This window comes from Papio anubis, chromosome 3 (genome assembly GCF_008728515.1).
Source record: "Papio anubis isolate 15944 chromosome 3, Panubis1.0, whole genome shotgun sequence".
NCBI lineage: Eukaryota > Metazoa > Chordata > Mammalia > Primates > Cercopithecidae > Papio > Papio anubis.
The window spans coordinates 35,082,192-35,102,331 of record NC_044978.1 but is presented as its reverse complement, the minus strand read 5'-3'; the positions used below and the strand labels follow the sequence as shown (position 1 = coordinate 35,102,331).

The window sequence follows — 20,140 nt, the reverse complement described above, 5'->3', positions numbered from 1 at the left end:
GCAAGGATGCAGCTAAATCAACTGAAAAATACTACTAATGCCTAATTTGAAAGAATCAAAATTGTGGTCACAAAAGCATGTAAACTGAAACAGGAGCACTTGGAGATCAATAATTGCAAATCTCTTGTATTACTCAGGAAGAGAATATTGATTAATGTCGGACTTCATATACATTAAAATAACTAGGCTAGCCACTGAAATAAGAGAAATAACTATATAACTTCAGATGGGAAAGTGGTCATTTTCAGATATGATTTTATGTGTCAAATATACAGGAAAATGTCAATCTCTAGTTTGCAAATTTGCCAGACAAAAAAATCAAAAGACATACACCAGTTTCAAATACATACACCAGCACTGTCAGGAAAAGCAATTTTTTTTCATTAACCATAGCGAGAAAAAGTATAATATACTTAGGGGAAATCTAACAAGAAACACGCAAGCCTGTACAGTTCATTCTTTGCTATTTCTCTTTAACATGTAATGGTTTATGCACTGTAAGTCATAGTAAAAATGTCGAGCAAAGGAATAAAGTCATAGAAGAGTACATATCATGATTCTATTATCATACTTAAGTCAAGGTAAAAGTAAATGATATATTGTTTAGAAATTCAAATGCAGTGGAAAAATTATAACCAAAAATGTCAGTGATCAGTTGGGTGCAGTGGCTCATGCCTATAATCCCAGAACTTCAGGAGGCCAAGGCAAGGAGATTGCTTGAGTTCAGGAGTTTGAGGCCAGCTTGGGCAACATAGTGAGAATCTGTCTTTCTTTATGAGAAAAAAAAAAAGCCAGTGATCAATACAAATTCAAGTTACTAAATATCTCTGGGACAAAAAAAGAGAGACATGAAGTGATGTGTATGTTAATTGGCTCAGTTTAGATATTCCGCAATGTACATACATTTCTGAACAACAACAAAAAAAAAAAAAAAAAAAGAAAGGAAAAAACAGATATAAAAAGGAAGGGGCACACAGAGACTTTTGAAAATTTGAAAATTCTAGTAGAGTAGTTCCCCCTTCCCTGTGGTGGATATATTCTAAGACCCCCAGTGAATGTTTAAAACTGTGGATGGTACCAAACCCTATATGTACTATGCTTTTTTCTATATATGCATACCTACAATGAAGTTTAATTTCTAAATTAGGCACAGTAAGAGATGAACAACAATGACTAATAATAAAATTGAACAATTTATTCACGTAATAAAAGTTACGTGAATGTGGTCTCTCTTGCAAAATATCATATCATACTGTATTCATCCTCCTTCTTGTGATGATATGAGATGACAAAATGCCCACATGATAAGGTAAACTGAGGTGAATGACTGTGACATAGCAGTAGGCTACTACTGAACTTCTGATGGTATGTCAGGAGGAGGATCATCATCTGCTTCAAGTGGTCCTGGATCACCGAGCCACAATGATGTCGATGGTTGGATGGTTGGATGTCAGGAACAGATGACGCTGATGGTTAGGAGTACTTGAGAGTTGCAGGTTGGTTGGTTTTTTTTTTTTTTTCTTTTGCCAAAACCTTTTGGAAATCCTTGTAATAAAAGCTTGTCAGTTTTTGGCCAGGCGTGGTGGCTCACGCCTGTAATCCCAGAACTTTGGGAGGCCGAAGTGGGTGGACAGGAGATGGACATCATCCGGCTAACACTGAAATCCTGTCTCCACTAAAATTACAAAAAATTATCTGGGCGTGGTGGCACACGCCTGTAGTCCCAGCTACTTGGGAAGCTGAGGCAGGAGAATCGCTTGAACCCAGGAGGCGGAGGTTGCAGTGAATCAAGATCATGCCACTGCACTCCAGCCTGGGCAACAGAGCAAGACTCCATCTCAGGAAAAAAAAAAAAAAAAAAATCTTGTCAGTTTTTAATCAAAGTGTTGGTACAGAAGTTATAATCCTATGATCCTATGGGTGACTTCAATGCTGCACTTTATCTGAGGATTGTATTCTATAATTTTGTCTTTTCATATCTGTGTGATTTGAAACACTTGAGAAAATTTGAGTAATGTCTACATTGTTGGTTCTGCTTTAGTTTCTTCTTTGTCTTCCCTTTCTCTGTACATGACTCAAAAAGTTCTTCCTCATTTATTAACACTTCTCAGTGGCTTTCAATATGTTCTTCTACTTCTTCATCAAGCATGTCGGCAAACCCTTCTCCACCAACTTGTCTTGCTGTGTGAATTATTTTTCTAACTTTTCCGTCAATCCCCAGGAAGCCATTAAAATCATTCATGACTTCACTCTAGAAGTTCTTCCAGCAGGCATTACAGTTTCTGGTTTTAATTCATGCATTGCAGCTTTGATGAACGTTACTGCGTCAGCAACAGTGAATGATTTCCAGCATTACATTACATCCAGATTATGGTCTGCATCAATTAATGGCTGATCAAATACCAGGCAGGTGTGTGACCCTGACAAACCAAATGATGCCTGCTAAAGGGGCTGAAGCAATGAGGTTTTATTTGGAGGTAAAAATACAACCTCAACATTTTCATTTTTATAGCAGGATGGCCAGGTGCATTGTCTAATATTAACAGAACTTTGAATTCCAACCTTTCCTCATCCAAGTATTTTTTTTTTAACTTCTGGGATGAAGCACTGGTGGAACCATTCTATACACAAGATGTGTCTCACCCATGCTTTCTTATTATGTTGCCAGAACATGGGCAGATAATTTTTTGTTTTAGAGACCATGTGGGTTCTTCACTTTGTATGCGACACTTGATTTTATTGTATGTCCTGCAGTGTTGCCACATAGTACCAGAGTTCATCTGTCCATGTTTTATGCCCTGGTGCTTCCTTTGTACTTTTATGCATGTAGGTTCTATTGGGCATCTTCTTCCCCAAAAACTTAGTTTTATGGCAATTAGAGATTGGCTTTAGATGGTTTCCTTTCTCCTTATTCAACATTTTCAGAAATGTGGCAGCACCTTCTTTGTTGGCAGATGCAGCCTCTCCAGTAGTTTTTGTATTTTTCAGTCCAAACCTATTTCCGAATCTGTGTAACCATCTCTTACTTGCAGTAAGTGGCTTAGGGTCACTCATTTCTGGGGATTCCTTGCTGAAGCCTTCATAGAGGGCTCAATGCTTTCTGGTGCAACATGTTACTGTCAAATTGAACACGTTTTTCTATTCAGGTCTTCCACCCCCAAATTTAATGCCTTTTCCATTCTTAACTAAGCATTTACCATGAACTGTGGCCATGACTTTTGCATTGTGAGGTGCCATAGCAAAACTAGCACAATTTTTTTTTCTTTCTTCACAAGTTCACAAGTAGAATATTCATTCTTACTGTAGATCTTAGCAACCTCAGCATACAATCTTTTATCTTTTCTTATTAAATTGAGAACTTTCATCTTTCACTTCCAAAAAAAAAAATCAAAAAACACTTTACCACTTCTCTTTGGCATATCCAAATTGCCAGAATACTACACTTGTGCTTTGGGGCCATTACTAAGTTCCATAAGAGTGACATGAATATAAGTACTGCAATCTGTGACTGTGGAACTGAGAATTGAGACAGCTACTGACTAATAGACAGGGAGCATGTACAGTGTGGAGACCCTGGACAAAAAGAGGATTTACTTCTGGGTGGGACGGCGTAGGATGATGTGAGATTTCGTCACACTACTCAGAATAGTGAGAAATTTAAAACGTATGAATCGTTTATTTCTAGAGCTTCCCATTTAATATTTTTGGGCCATGGTTGACCACAGGTAGCTGAGCCTGGAGAAAGAGAAACTAAGGATAAGGGGGACTACCGAAATGTCTGTTTCCAGAGATGGGTGGCATGTATATGGGTTTTTATTTTACTATTGTCCATTAAACAGTCTTTTTTTTTTTTTTGAGACGGAGTCTCACCACTCTGTTGCCCAGGCTGGAGTAAACAGTCTTATACATTTCAACATACCATCTGGCAGATATTTCACAGTAAAATTTTAAAACTCAATGTATACAAGTTATCTAATCAAAAAATAAAGATGTTCCTGTGAATGACCTCTTTGGACTAACTCTAGGAAGATTTTATCTGCATTTTAATGATGGACTGTAGAAGAAATAAGACCAGGTCTGGGCCACGTTAGGAGTGTGGTGGCAGAGGATCTGGATAGCCTGGGAAAATATGCCAGCTCTGTTACCCTTCTTTCTTCCTAAGCATTTTAATCTCGGCTGCTTTCCCATAACCCTCAGACACCTGGACTGCAAGAAAATTAAGACTTGGTGATGTTTACAAATGGCCCTTTTGTGAACAGGCTTTCTACACCACCCTTTAATGCAACAACAGGATGAAGAGATGAAGACTTCTAGCAGGCTACCTCAGAAAGGTTGCTGACCAAAGGCTGTGTGGACCAAAAAGTCATAACACCACCCTGGATGACAGGACATTTACCTAAGGAATTTCCCTCTCTGAATTCTTCCCAGGTGCGTGCAGTATAGATTAAATAAGGCGGTTGTATGGCAACACAGACATTATTAGAAACATTCTTCTTGAAGTTTGACAACAAAGCAGTAGATGTGTATCTACTACAGAGTCGTTAGTGAAAAAAAAGTACGTTTGAAATAATCAATTGGTATTCATTTAAAACAGTAATGGTCTTACTGAAGCTAAATTTATTACATGCTGTATTTGGAAGTAATTTCTTTACCACTGTATAGAAACCTTCGCAGCTGTTCTTTATTTTGTTGTGTTGTTGATATTCAGTAGCAAATTACAAGAATCTCTGATGAAGATTCCTTACAGCTAGACATGTTCTTATTTTGAATTCGGACTCAGTGTCAATGATCTCACTACTCTATCTCCAATTTTCCCAAATAGATGGGTAAATTGTAAGTGGAAGCTAATTTATCTTCAAAAGTTTGAAGGACAGGATAGACACTGTCTAATTTGGAAATATTAAGAATATAATTCTTAGTGAATATAAACAAATAGTCCTTGATTTCCCGCAATTTTTCATAGGCTAGCTTAAAAAATTCTTTCTTGCTTACTTTTTAAATTAGTTAGCTCTAACAATTTCTACTTGGCAAATTTTGCAGAAATAACATCAAACAGAGCAGAAAATAAAGCTATTATAGGGTAGAGAAGGATTACCTGACTTAGAGCACAGGGAAAGAACGCCATCTTCATTTCCACTAAAAATGGAATATTTCAGGCTGTCCTGAACTGAGTCAGGAGCAAAAGCTTTTACAGTCACAATAGAAGTACCTGCAAAAATTAGGTAAAGAAAGAACTCCATTAGGATTAAAAAAATTTCATGGAAACAGAAGAGAAAATACTGGTTATTTATTATTTGCCTACTATGTTTTCACTTGTTCATTCATTCAACAATAGCTTATTGTCTTCAGTGAGTCAGATCCCATGCTAGGTGCTGGGGATATACTAGCAAACAAGATAGAAAAGATCTCTGTCCTCATGGTGGTTATTAACTGGTATAACGAGACATACAATAAACCATTAAATCATACATAATCATAGAAAAGTTTTCAAGTGTGCCAGGCCCCTAGAAAGAGAAAAATAAGGTTACTTGATATAAGGTACTTCTTTTTCAGGGGAAGCACCAGACTTTAGAGAGGTCTGAGGACAGTGAAGGATAAGAAGCCATAGAAACAGCTGGAGGAAGAGGATTTTGGGAAAAGGAGCCACCACCACAAAGGCTGTGGGCTAGGAAAGGGCTTGGTTGGGTAAAGTACAACAAGTAGGGGAAGAGGCAGAAGGTGGAGATGGCAGGATAAGCAAGGGTCAGATTCTTGTAAGTGCAAAGGGAAGTCATGGAAGCATTTTAAGGAGTAGAGGAAAACATGATTTACTTTTTAAAAATATCATACTAAGTGCTGTGAGAACAGAGACGAGAAGGGTAAGAATGGAGCAGAGAGGCCAATTAAGGTAATACTGCAATAGTCCAAGCAGGAGACAATGACCTAGGACTGTGGGATGGGAGATGGAAAGACATGGACAGATTAAAGACATTTGACACACTGCCCCAAAACATTGGAGCTAGGAGTGGGAAAGGAAGCTATAGGAGCATAAAGAGAAGAAATATTCCCTCAACCAGCTTCTGATCTAGCTGTCGGTAAAAGCAACCCAACTAGAGAGTAACCAACAACTTAACTGCAAGACATGAATTCATTCAAGATTTGTTCAGATAGAGCAGGGGCAAAGAGATAACTTTAAGGAAGAAACAGAAATTCAGTTAGGTATAGGAATTGGAAAGACAAAAGAGAAGGAAGTCCTTTTAAGTTATGGGAACAGATTAAATACCAACATGAAAGAAGAATTAGCAAGGACTGATAGAGGCAAGAAGGCAATCCTTGTAATTAGATATAGAATCAAATAAGGCAGGAGTGGGGAATAAATTTAAATAGGAAGAATAAATACAATGTGAAGAAGGGTAAGAGAGGTAGGCAAGAGAATGGGAGAGCTTGAGAGCCAGGGAGATAAGTGTGGCTTTATGTGAAGAATCAGCTAATTTTTCTGTCAAGGGCCAGATATTAATTATTTGAGGCTTTACAGGTTACACAGTCCTGTTGCAAATACTCAAATCTGTTATTGTAGTATGAAAGTAGTCACAGACAATGCAGAACCAAGGGAGTGTGGCTGTGTTTCAATAAAACTTTATTTACAAAAACAAGTGGATGAGCAGATCCTCGCTTTATGTGATGGGAAGCAATGAAGAAATACAAAGTTCTTGGGGTAACTGATAAACTAAGAGAAGATGCTGAGTGCCTTTAAGGCAAACTGGGTAGGGCAGCTGTCTATATGGGAAGCTCTGGGGAAAAAAGTCATCTACAGCAGCTGGAAGGGTCCCAAGGATTCATTTGGTCTCCAAGTCAGTACTTTGATGTCCTTTTAATATTTCATGTCCTTTGCTGCTCATCTATCCCAGTTGTCTATGTGTCACCCTCCTAGGATTGCCTGCCTTGTTTTGTAAAAGTATTTTTTTACTTAATCAATTTCATTTACATGAAATTTACATACAATAATCTGTACATATTTTAAATATACAGTTCTATGAATCTTGAAAATTATATACACCTGTGTAATCAGTATCATAAGCATAGAATATTTTCTATGATCAGTATCATGATCATAGCATATGTTCAACACCTCAAAATGTTTTCTTATGCCCATTTCAGTTTTCTCTCACTTTTGGCCCCAAGAAATCACCAATCTGCTTTCTATAAATTAGTTCTGCCTCTTAAATTTCATACACTTGTGAATTACACAATAACTGATTTCTTTTGCTCAGTATAATTTTTTGAGAATCAAGCATGTTATTTTATGTATAAAAATTCATGTAATTGTTATTGCACAGTAGTATTCTATTAAATGGAAAACCACAATTTCTTTTTCATTTACCTTGGGATGGGCATTTGAATTGTTTCCAGTTTTTGGCTATTATGAAAAAAACTGCTATGAACATTCATACACAAGTGTGTGTGTGGACCCATGTTTTCGCTGATCAAGGGTAAATACCTATGGTAAGTATACATTTAACTTTATAAGAAAATGCAAAACTATTTTTCCAAAGTAGTTGTATCATTTTACATTTCTGCTAACAACATATGAGAATTGCAGTTGCTCTACTAATATGGTTTGGCTTTGTATCCCCACCCAAATCTCATCTCAGATTGTAATCCTCATAATCTTCACATGTTGAGGGAGGCACCAGGTGGGAGGTGATGGGATCATGGGAGCAGTTTCCCCATGCTGTTCTTGTGATAGTGACTGAGTTCTCATGAGATCTGATGGTTTTATAAGGCAATTTTCCCTGCTCTTACTCGCTGTCTCTCACCTACTGCCATGTAAGGCATGCCTCTTCCCCTTCCACCATGATTATGTTTCCTGAGGCCTCCCCAGCCATGTAGAACTGTGAGTCAATTAAACCTCTTTCCTTTGTAAGTTACTCAGTCATGGGTAGTATCTTTATAGCAGTGTGAGAATGGACTGATACATCCACATTGACTGGTATTATCAATCTTTTAAATTGTAGCCATCTTAGTGGATATGTAGCAATATCTTACAGTGGTTTTAATTTAATTTCTCTGATGTCTAATGATATTGAGCAATTTTTCATGTGCTTATTGGCCACTTCCACCCCTCTTTTTAATTCATCTTTGGTCCTTGGCCTCCTGTTTTTACTCACCTACCATTTCTCAGAAACTTCCTCATAGTTCCACTTTTACACTGTTGGTGAAAATGTAAACTAGTACAACCACTATGGAGAACAGTGTGCAGATTCCTTAAAGAACTAAAAGCAGGTCTACGATTTGATCCAGCAATCCCACCTCTGGATATCTACCCAGAGGAAAAGAAGTCATTACACAAAAAAGACACCGGCATATGCATGTTTAGGGCAGCACAATTCACAATTGCAAAAATATGGAACCAGCCCAAATGCCCACCAATCATCAAGTAGATTAAGAAAATGTGATACACACACACACACACACACACACACACACACACACACACACACACCCCATAGAATACTACTCAGCCATAAAGAGGAATGAAATAATGGCATTCACAGCAACCTGGATGGAACTGGAGACTACTATTCTAAGTGAAGTAACTCAGGAGTGGAAAATCAAACATTCTATGTTCTCATTCATATGTGGGAGCTAAACTCTGAGGACACAAAGTCATAAAAATGATAAAATGAACTTTGCGGACTTGGGGGAAAAGATGGGGAAGTGAGGGATAAAAGACTATACAATAAGTACTATATACACTGCTTGGGTAATGGGTGCACCAAAATCTCAGAAATCACCACTAAATAACTTATTCATGTAATCAAACACCACCTGTTCCCCCAAAACCTATTGAAATAAAAATTTAAATGTAAAAGAAACAAAAAGCCAAATATGTATATATAGAAAAAATACTGTGTGTGTGTGTGTGTATATATATATATACACACTAAAAAATAAATGAAAGATGCTTCCTCATAGTTCCTTTACTGGCCTTAGTCCTCTGATATTAGGCCTGTAACTTATGGCATCTATTTTACACTCCCAATCTTGCAATGACTCTGCTTCTTCACTTACTGTCATCCTGCCTCATAGGATGACACATACTGGTAAAAGTATGCACACTGTCCTTACTGGGGAGAGATGGATAGGGGGTAAGGCTATAGCAGTCTACCCTGCTGCTGGGTGCACAGTAACAGAGGCCATGTATAAGACAGTGGTAACAAGTCACAAGAGGAAAGTAAGAGGAAACATTTAAAAGGAACAGGAGCTGATATGGTGTCAGAGATGAGTATGGAGCAGGGCTCATCATCCCATATGCATTTGGGTAAAAGCAAGAAGCAGGAACAAATGAAGGGGCCAAATGGTGGAGGAGGCCAGAAAATATCTCAGACAGTCACTGTCAGCCTATTGCTGCTAGCAGGGAAAGGAGGCTTCAGGATACTGAAGATTCTGAGGTTTTCAAGAGAAGCTCAAAATTTTATATGTTTATTTTTATTTGAAATCTTTCAATTTCTAAGTGTTGGAAAATAATTTAATTTGTGGGGAAAACCCCACTATATTGGTTGAAAAAACACAGCTGCGGTGTGACTCCAGTTCTGAGTTTTCTTGTTTACCATCTCTGATAGAGAAGATAAATCTCTCCTCTTTTGTTACTAGCCCTTTTGGTACTTAGATTGTGCTATTAATTTGCCATCTAAGAACTTGTACTGAACATAGTTGAAGACTGATCTCATTTGCCTGCTGAAATTGGACTAAGTTCCATGACAGCAGAGATTTTCTTTTTTTTTTTTCTTTTTTCTTTTTTTGTTTATTTTTTATTTTTTATTATACTTTAAGTTCTAGGGTACATGTGCATAACGTGCAGGTTTGTTACATATGTATACTTGTGCCATGTTGGTGTGCTGCACCCATCAACTCGTCAGCACCCATCAACTCGTCATTTACATCAGGTATAACTCCCAATGCAATCCCTCTCCCCTCTCCCCTCCCCGTGATAGGCGCTGGTGTGTGATGTTCCCCTTCCCGAGTCCAAGTGATCTCATTGTTCAGTTCCCACCTATGAGTGAGAACATGCGGTGTTTGGTTTTCTGTTCTTGCAATAGTTTGCTGAGAATGATGGTTTCCAGCTGCATCCATGTCCCTACAAAGGACATGAACTCATCCTTTTTTATGGCTGCATAGTATTCCATGGTGTATATGTGCCACATTTTCTTAATCCAGTCTGTCACTGATGGACATTTGGGTTGGTTCCAAGTCTTTGCTATTGTGAATAGTGCCACAAAAAACATACGTGTGCATGTGTCTTTATAGCGGCATGATTTATAATCCTTTGGGTATATACCCAGTAATGGGATGGCTGGGTCATATGGTACTTCTAGTTCTAGATCCTTAAGGAATCGCCTTACTGTTTTCCATAATGGTTGAACTAGTTTACAATCCCACCAACAGTGTAAAAGTGTTCCTATTTCTCCACATCCTCTCCAGCACCTGTTGTTTCCTGACTTTTTAATGATTGCCATTCTAACTGGTGTGAGATGGTACCTCATTGTGGTTTTGATTTGCATTTCTCTGATGGCCAGTGATGATGAGCATTTTTTCATGTGTCTATTGGCTGTATGAATGTCAGAGATTTTCTATATGTTTGTATTGTACATATTTTATAACTCTGTATTAGTTTTGCTTTGAAAATGTCGTATACTTGTGTATCATATGGTATCTGGCATATTTTGCTCAGTATAATTTTTCAAGAATAAAACATGTTTTTTGTGTGTGTCAAGTTTATTTCTTTTTACGAAGTAGATGCTTAATGAATATGGGAAGGAAGGAGGTTAAAAAGGGAGACAGAGGAGAAAGGACACTGATGTTTTCTAGCATGAGAGATTAGAAGAATCCTGGTCTCTGCCTACAGGATCACTGTAAGCCAACAGCAATTTTTTTAACTGATTTTTTTTTTCAAATAACTCACTGCTATAATACCACATCTGATAGTGAGATTTGCAGTAGTTAGAAAAAACAAACAAACAAAACAACAAAAAACCACCCACTCAAGATCTTTGCTGAGCCATCTCATTGAACCCTCATACACAAGTCCCAGAGACCACAGTTTGAAACCCATCTTGCTAGACGTAATAACAAAAATGACTGCTAAACCAAGCCAAATTGATATTTTTTCTGGATATGTAAAAGGATTTTACTGAAAAGAACAGAAAAAAGAAAAGGCTCTGGAACAAACTGTAGTTTTCTCTAGAATTCTTTCAATGCTTAACACTCAAAAATGCAGTGATCACTATAAATATTAAAGGAAATAAGTATGTGATATTGCCTGCAAAACTGAAACTTCAAGGAAAGCTCAGTTTAAAAAAAGGCATAAAACAGAATTTGTTAAGGAAAAAGCAAGAAAACTCAACTAAATATATCACTCTCTTTACAAACATTATGTTTAACATAAACTGTAACAAAGTTTAAAAATTATTTATCAGGATTTCCAAATGGTTATTCTTTTCAAGCCAGTTACAAAGTCATTTAGTGACAAAGTAATGAATTATAATCAATCATGGTGGAATCAAGTTACTACACATATTGAGAACTCTTTGAAATTGGATTATAATCTAATGCTTATTTTATTGCATTTTGAGAGACATATTGCTAATATAAAAATGTCTTACATTTTGGTAGGAATATGCCTGTACAACAGTACAATACGTTTTATCCCCACTGCTCAAAGTTCTGTGCTTCCGGGTACAATTTATTTCCTAAACACAGGAAATTTTATTTCAACTGGCTTGCCATATAAGTCTTAAGAATGGCAGTAAGAAAAGAAACAGCTATGCTAACAAAAGAAACAATCTTGCTGACAGCCTTTTTTTTCATGGGTTAGAATGCATATCATATGCCCAATTACAAAAGAAAACATAGTGACTGCTTACATAGAAAAGAATAAAGATGAGTACAGAACTGCAAAAAAGAGTTATACCTGGCCTCTCTCATAAAGGAACAATCCTATTTTTATTGCAAATCAAATTTTCGTAATATCAAATGGAATTGTAACACAAAAGAATTTCATTCAATGAAAATACTTCAAACTAAACACTGAAGTCAGCAAGAAGCTGCAAATGTTTTATATGTTCTTCCTTTGGCAAAGTCCAAATTGGGGATTCTCTTAAAAAAAGAGAAAATAACAAAAGGGACTAGAATCCTTCTAGGCATCTGCTTACTGTGAAAATTTTAAATAAAAGTCTATCTCTGGGCATATGGATGAAACTTAATATTCATTTCACAACATCAAGGTAGAAAGGGTAAGCTATGAAAACCAACACTGTACCTTCAATTCGAACGAGTTAAGTGAGACATACAGAATAATTTACCTTTTACATTTTCAAGCTTTTATAAATTTTACTTCAAGTCTAACACCATATTTAAAAAGTGTAAAACATTTAATGTTCTTGGTTTTTTCTTCTTTACAAAAATAGAGTTGTAAAACTCTGACCACTCACAGCAGCAATTTAAAAGCATAATTAGATAACAATTAATGCTATATGACTGTAAAAATCAATAATTATAAAAATATTTATGTAATTATGAAAACATTGTATGCATAGAAGTGCATGAGTAAATAATTCTAGAGTTTTATGTTTGTTATTCTTAAGCAATGCCACATTTTCTTATTGATGACTGACTTGAGAGAAACAGATTTTCAAACATTTGGATGATTTTGAATTATCTGTTATCACTTAAGTGTACAACCATTGAAACTAAACACGTTGCAACTACTTAAGAAAAGTCCGGAGTGACATTAGCAAGATGGCAAAATGGGAAACCCCAGACCTTGCTGCGCAAAGACACTGATTTAACAAGAACATATGTTCCAAAAAGCTTTCAAGAGAACTGCAAAACCAGTTAAGAAGTCATGGAACACCAGGCAAGCTCAAAACCAAGAACAGTCACCGTAGACATTGCATTTAATCCCCAGTGGACCCTCCCCCAAGCCAGCAACAGTGCAAATGGGAATAAACACACAACTTGCATCTTCTCCACTGGGATAGAAAGAGAAGAGTAGAATATACATCCAACTTTATAGCTTTTGAGGGGACTGCCTGTGGAGAAAGTTTCTGTGTTAACTTGGCTCAGAATACGGATGGGGAGCTAGCATACTTTGGATGCTTGAGGGTTGCTGAGAACAAAAGAGAACTCAGTGACTTACTGCAGTGTCAGAGAATGTGAAGTACTGCAGATAGATACCTGAGAGAGCAAGAGACTACAAGATCCTCAAAAAGAAACTGGCAAACCTCTCTAATTGGGTAGTCACATACATAAGCCCAGTGAAGATTCATCTCCAGAAAAGGTTTAGGAGGCCCCCAGAATCTGTAGCCAGGCCAACTGGTGAAGATCTTCCTCTGCACAAATCCAGTCTGTAAAGACTAGAGAGGTGTTGATTTTTTTCAACTGCACAAATCACACCCCCCCCCCCAAAAAAAAAGAAAAAAAAAGAAGGAATATGAAGAAACAAAACATGGCTGAATCAATGGAATAAAACAAATCTCCAGGTGCTGACCTGAAGAAACAGATCTATACATTACTTAACAAAGAATTCAGGGCTGGGTGCAGTGGTTCACGCCTGTAATCCCAGCACTTCAGGAGGCCAAGGCAGGTGGATCACCTGAGGTCAGCTGTTCAAGACCAGCCTGGCCAACATGGCATAACCCTGTCTCTACCAAAAATAAAAAAAAATTAGCTGGGTGTGGTGGCAGGCGCCTGTAATCCTAGCTACTCAGGAGGCTGAGGCAGGAGAATCACTTGAACCCAGGAGGCAGAGGCTGCAGTGAGCCAAGATTACACCACTGCACTCCAGCCTGGGCAACAGAGCAAGACTCCATCACACACACACAAAAAAAGAACTTAAAATAGTTATAAAGAAACTCAGTGCACTATAAGAGAACACAGACAATCAAATGAAATCAGGAAAGCTGCATGAACAAAGAGAGAATATCAATAAAGAGATAGAAACTGATTAAAAAAAAAAAACAAAACAGAAAATCCGGACCTGAAGAATAAAATAACTGAATTGAAAAATTCACCAGAGGGATTTAACAGAAGTGTTGATCACACAGAAGAATCAGTGAACTTGAAGACAGATCATTTGGAATTATCAAGTTAGAGGAACAACAACAACAACAACAACAACAACAAAAAATGAAGAAAAGTGAAGAAAGCCTAAGGAACTCATGGGACATCATCAAGTGGACCAATGTATTCACTATGAAAGTTTCAGAAGAAGAGGGAAACAAAGGAAAATGTGTAAAGAGCTTATTTGAAGAAACAATGGCCAAAAAGTCCCCAAATCTGAGAAAAAAAATAGACATCCATATTCATGATACTCAAAGAACTACACATAGGATAAATCCAAAGAAGTCTACATGAAAACACATTAAAATCCAACTGTATATGTCAAAGATAAAGAGAAAATCTTAACAAAAAAAAAAAAAAAGAGAGAGAGAGAGAGAGAGAGAAAGTGACTCATCCTAAACAAGGGAGCTCCCATAAGATTAAGTGGATTTCTCAGGAGAGACAGTAGAGATCAGAAGGGAGTAGGATGATGTACTCAAAGGGTTGAAAGTAAGAAAATTGCCAACCAAGAATATCATGTCATCTAAAACTGTCCTTCATAAATGAAGGAGAGGGGACTTTCCTAGATAAACAAAAGTTGAGGGATTTCAAGTCTGCTAAACCTGCCTTACAAGATATGGGAAAGTGAGTCCTTCAAGTTGAAACAAAGGGACACTAGACAGCAAATGAAAACACAAAAAAATATATACAGCACTTGTAAAGATAAATATAATATGGCAATAGTGATGAAAAATCACTTTTATTCTAGTATAGAATTTAAAAGATAAAAGAATAAAAATATAACTACTAAGTAGGTTAATGGATATGAAATATAGAAGATGTAATCTGTAACATTGATAATATAGAATGTGTTGGGGGATGTAACAGAGCAGAGTTTTTTGTATGTAATTGAGCTTGAGCTGTTATAAGTATAAAGTAAATTGCTATTAATATGATATTTTATATAGCCTCCATAGTAACCACAAAGAAAATATGTACAGAAGAAACACAAAAGGAAATAAAAAAAATCAAGGTATGTTGCTACAAAAAAATTAACAAAACACAAAGGAAGGTAGCAAGAAAAGAAAACAAACAAGTGAAAAATAAGATCCAACTATATGCTGTCTATTAGAGACTCACTTTACAGAGAAGAACACACAAATAGGCTGAAAGTGAAAGGATAAAAATATTCCATACAAATACTAACCAAAAGAGTGTAGGGGTGGTCATACTTTTATTAGGAAAAATTGGCTTTAAGTTAAAAACTATCACAAGATGTAAATTAGTACATTATATAATAATAAAAAGTCCATTCAACCACAATGGAATGAAACCCAAAATCATTAGCAAAAGAAAAACTAATAAATTCTCAAGTATCTGGAAATTAAACAACACATCCTTGAACTACTGGTACATCAAAAGGAAATCAAAAGAAAATTTAGAAAATATATTGAGATAAAAACAGAAACAAAACATACCAAAAATTATGGGATGCAACGATAGTCATACTAAGAGGAAAGTTAACAGTGGTAAACGCTTACATTATAAAGATGAAAGATCTCAAATTAACAATCTAACATTACAACACAAGGAACCAGAGAAAGAAAAAACTTAACTCAAAGTTAGTAGAAGGAAGGAAATAATAAACACTAAACCAGAAATATATGAAACAATAGAAAAACAATAGAAAAAAATCAATGAAACTGTTATTTTTTCAAAAAGGTTAACAACATTGGCAAAGCCGTAGCTAGACTAATGAGACAGAGACAGAAAAAGAGAGAGAAAAAACGAATCAGAAATTAAAGAGGAGACATTACAACCAATGCCACAGAAATCCAAAGGGATCATAAGAGACTAATTTGAACAATTATACAGCAACAAATATGATAACCTAGATGAAATGGATAAATTTCTGGAAATATATAGCCTACTAAGACTGAATCATGAATAAATAGAAAATCTCAAGAAAACTTTAATTAGTAAGATGATTGAGTCAAGCAGCAAAACCTCCCAACAAAGAAACCTCCAGGACCAGACGGCATCACTGGAGAATTCTAACAAACATTTAAAGAATTAATGCCAATTCTTCTTAAACTCTTTCAAGAAATTGAAGAAGAGAGAATACTTTGAAACTCATATTATGAGGCCAGCATTACTCTCACTCCAAAGTCAGACAAAGATACTAAAGGGAATGAAAGTTTTCTTCAGACCAATCTCCCTGATAAATATGTATGAAAAATTTATCAACAAAATACTAGCAAGTATAATTCAACAGCACATTAAAAGGATTATACACCATGACCAGTGGGGTTTGTCCCTGGGATGCAAGAATTGTTCAACATACAAAAACAAATTAATGTGATACACCACATTAACAGAACAAAAAATAAAAATTACATGATCATCTCAGTAGATACAGAAAAAGCATATAATAAAATTCAACATGCTTTCATGGTAAAAACTCAAAACAAATTAGGAATAGAAGGAAATTATTTCAACATAATAAAGGCCATATATAAAAATCCCACAGTTAACACAATACACAACAGTGAAAAACCGAAAGCATTTATGCTAAGATCAGGAACAAGACAAGAATGCTCACTTTTTTTTTTTTTTTTTTTTTTTTTAAGATGGAGTCTTGCTCTGTCACCCAGGCTAGAGTGCAATGGCACGATCTCGGTTCACTGCAACCTCTGCCTCCCAGGTTCAAGCGATTCTCCCTCCTCAGCCACCTGAGTGGTTAGGATTACAGGCATCCACCATCATACCTGGCTAGTTTTTGTAATTTTGTAGAGACAATGTTTCACCATGTTGGCCAGGCTGGTCTTGAACTCCTGACCTCAGGTGATCCACCCACCTCGGCCTCCCAAAGTGCTGGGATTATAGGCGTGAGCCACTACGCCCAGCCAGAATGCCCACTATTACCACTTCTATTTAACACAGTAATGCAAGTCCTAGCCTGAGCAATTAGATAAGAGAAAGAAGAAGAAGAAAAAAAAAGCATGCAAACTAAAAAGAAAAAAATAGTAAAATTATCTTGTGCAGACAACATAGTCCTATATGTGAAAAACCCTAATGATTCCACAGGAAAAACTAATAAACAAATTCAGCAAAGTTGCAGAATACAAAATCAATATGCAAATATTAGTTGTGTTTCTACCCAGTAACAATAAGCAATCTGAAAAGAAAATTAGAAAAACAATACCATTTACATCATCAAACAGAATAAAATACTTAAGAATAAACTTAATCAAGGAGGTAAAATATTTATACATTGAAAATTTCAAAACATTACTGAAGGAAATCAAAGAAGTCACAAATAAATGGAAAACTATCTCATGTTTATGAAGTGGAAAACAATATTGTTAAAGTGTCCATAGCACCAAAAGGAATCTACAGATTCAATTCAATCCCTACCAAATCTCCAATGTCATTTTTTGTAGAGTTCGTACAAGTTAACCTAAAATAAATATGGAATGTCAAAGGACCCTAAATAGTCAAAATAATCTTGAGACAGTAAAACAAAGCTAGAGGCCTCACACTTCCTGACTTCAAAACACTTTACAAAGCTACACCAATCGAAATGTATGATACTGGAATAAAGACAGACATATAGACTAATGGAACAGAATATAAGGCCTAGAAATAAATCCACATGTATATGATCAAATGAACTTCAATAAGGGTGCCAAGGCTACAAAATAGGGTATGAATAGCATCTTCAACAAATGGTGCTTGGAAAACTGAATGTAAAATACTGAAATTGGACCCTTTAATATACAATATACAAAGATCCACTCAGAATGGATTAAAGGCTTAAATGTAAGAGCTGAAACTCTAAAGTTAATATAATATAGGAGGAGAGCTTCATGACATTTAATTTAGCAATGATTCTTTGGATATAAGACCTAAAGCACAGGCAACAAAAGCAAAAAAAACCATAGACAAATAGGAGTATATCAAACTTAAAGCTTTTTCACAGCACAGGAAACAATCAACAGATTAAAAAGGGAACTTATGTAATAGGAGAAAATAGTTGCAAGCCATATATCTGATGAGAGGTTAATATCCACAGTATATAAATAACTCTTGCAAATAAACAAGACAACAAAAAAAATAACCTGATTAAAAATGAACAAAGGACTTGAACAAACATTTCTCCAAAGACAATAGTCAAATGGTCAGTATCATTAAATATCAGGGAAATAAAAATCAAAACCACTAGATATTACCTTATGTCCATTGGGATGGCATTTATTTTATATTAAAAACTGAAACAAAAACAAAAACAAAAACAAAAAAACCAGAAATTAACAAATATCAATAAGGTATGTTGAGAAATTGGAACCTTTGTGCACTGTTGCTAGGAATGTAAAATGGTGCAGCCCACTATGGAACATAGTAGAAAAGTTCCTCAAAAAATTAAAAATAGAATTACTTTATGATCCAGCAATTTCACTTCAGGATATGTATCCCCAAGAATTGAAAACAGGATCTCAAAAGGGATATCGGCACACTCATGCTCCTTGCAGCATTTTTTTAAATAATAAAGGAGAGGTAAAAGCAACCTAAATGTCCCTCAATGAATGAATGGACAGCCAAAATGTAGTATATCCATTCAATGAAATATTATTTGACCTTTTAAAAGAAGGAAATGAAATCCTGGTATATGCTACAAAATGGATAAAGCTTAAGGACATTATGTGAAATAAGCCAGTTACAAAAACAAATATTGTATGATTCCACTTATATGAAGTATTTAAATAGTCAGACTCTTAGAAACAGAAAGTAGAATGGCATTTGCCAAGGGTGGGTGGAGGGGGCAGAAGAAAATAGCTCAATGGGCACAGTTTGAATGTTACAAAATGAAAAATGTCTAGAGTTCTGTTGTGTAACAATGTGCACACAGTTAACACTGTCATTGACTTAGAAAGAACCAAGATGGTAAATTTTATGTTATGTGTTTTTTAACACAATAAAAAAAGAAGAAATGCGTTGCTTTTTTTCTACCACCTTCCTATCATTAAAAATGGCTGAACCGTTACTAAGGTTTTTTAAAAAATCACTCCTGATGTGAGACAAATCATGGAAAATGTATGCTCAAAAGAAATAGTTTTCCAAAATTTGTGGATAGGTGAAATCATGGTTATAAATGAAAGTGGTATACATTCTTAAACTTATTTGCTTTTGTGAACACCTAAAGAAATAATAGAGAAGCCAGAAAACTGCTTATTTTTTTTTATAAGTTTTAGCAAAAAAAAAAAAAAAAAAAAAAACAACGATGTGCAGAAAAACCAAAATAAAGTTAATGCATGCAATGAGAAGTAAACACAATTGATTAAGTCTGAAATAGGTTTTTAATCAGATCATAGATTGTAATGGGCAACTTTCAAAAAAGTGATTATAAATTGTTGCATTTAATTATTTAAAAATGCACACATGGCAATTAGAGAAAGGCAGGTGCTAAAATGATCCCTAGATGTTCCAACTACATCTCTAATTTTGTGATTTACATAAGACTGTATTTAAGACATGAGTTTGAGAATTTTCACTGCTGCTTCAGTGTCAGATCAGAGTCAACATCTTGCTTGTGGACCTGGTGCTGCCAATTTTCCCTCACTTCCCAACCATTTCCTGTCTGGGCTGTCATCCCAAAGTTGACACTCAGACTTTAGATTCCCTGAATTTTCAGGAGCCATCCTCATTATCTTTTCCAGCTCCCGGAACTCCAGACCAAGCTAGAATTCAGAGCCTGCACGTGTTTAGGAAGAAAGGTTGCGCAATTTTTCTGTGTAATTCTCAACTTTGGTTTTGAGATAACCCAGAACATTTCCAATTATCTCAAAAAACAAGATAAATGTATCTACCAAAATGTACAGTTACACTTCACTTAAAGAAATGCCTTTTAAGATGCTTTTAGTCACCAAATAATAAAAATTACGCTACCGTATTTCCATAATTCAATGATTGTTGCAGCAGCTCTTCATGAAAACAGATTTTTATCCTCAAAATAATCTAAAATCAGCTTCAGACATCCACAAACAATAGATGCCAATTAAAA

At 35.8% G+C, this 20,140-nt stretch overlaps 1 protein-coding gene across 4 annotated transcripts in view; it reads right to left on the bottom strand.

Moving 5' to 3' along the window:
- Positions 1–20,140, bottom strand: part of DCHS2 (dachsous cadherin-related 2) — a 265,813-nt gene that overhangs the window by 34,788 nt on the left and 210,885 nt on the right. For all 4 annotated transcript variants that reach the window (XR_002522266.2, XM_009207736.4, XM_021938883.2 and 1 more), the window contains exon 14: positions 5,096–5,209. Coding sequence is in view for 3 of the 4 variants with exons in the window: in XM_009207736.4 (XP_009206000.3) it covers positions 5,096–5,209 (114 nt within the window). In the remaining variant the exon portion in view is untranslated. The remainder of the gene's footprint in view (positions 1–5,095; positions 5,210–20,140) is intronic.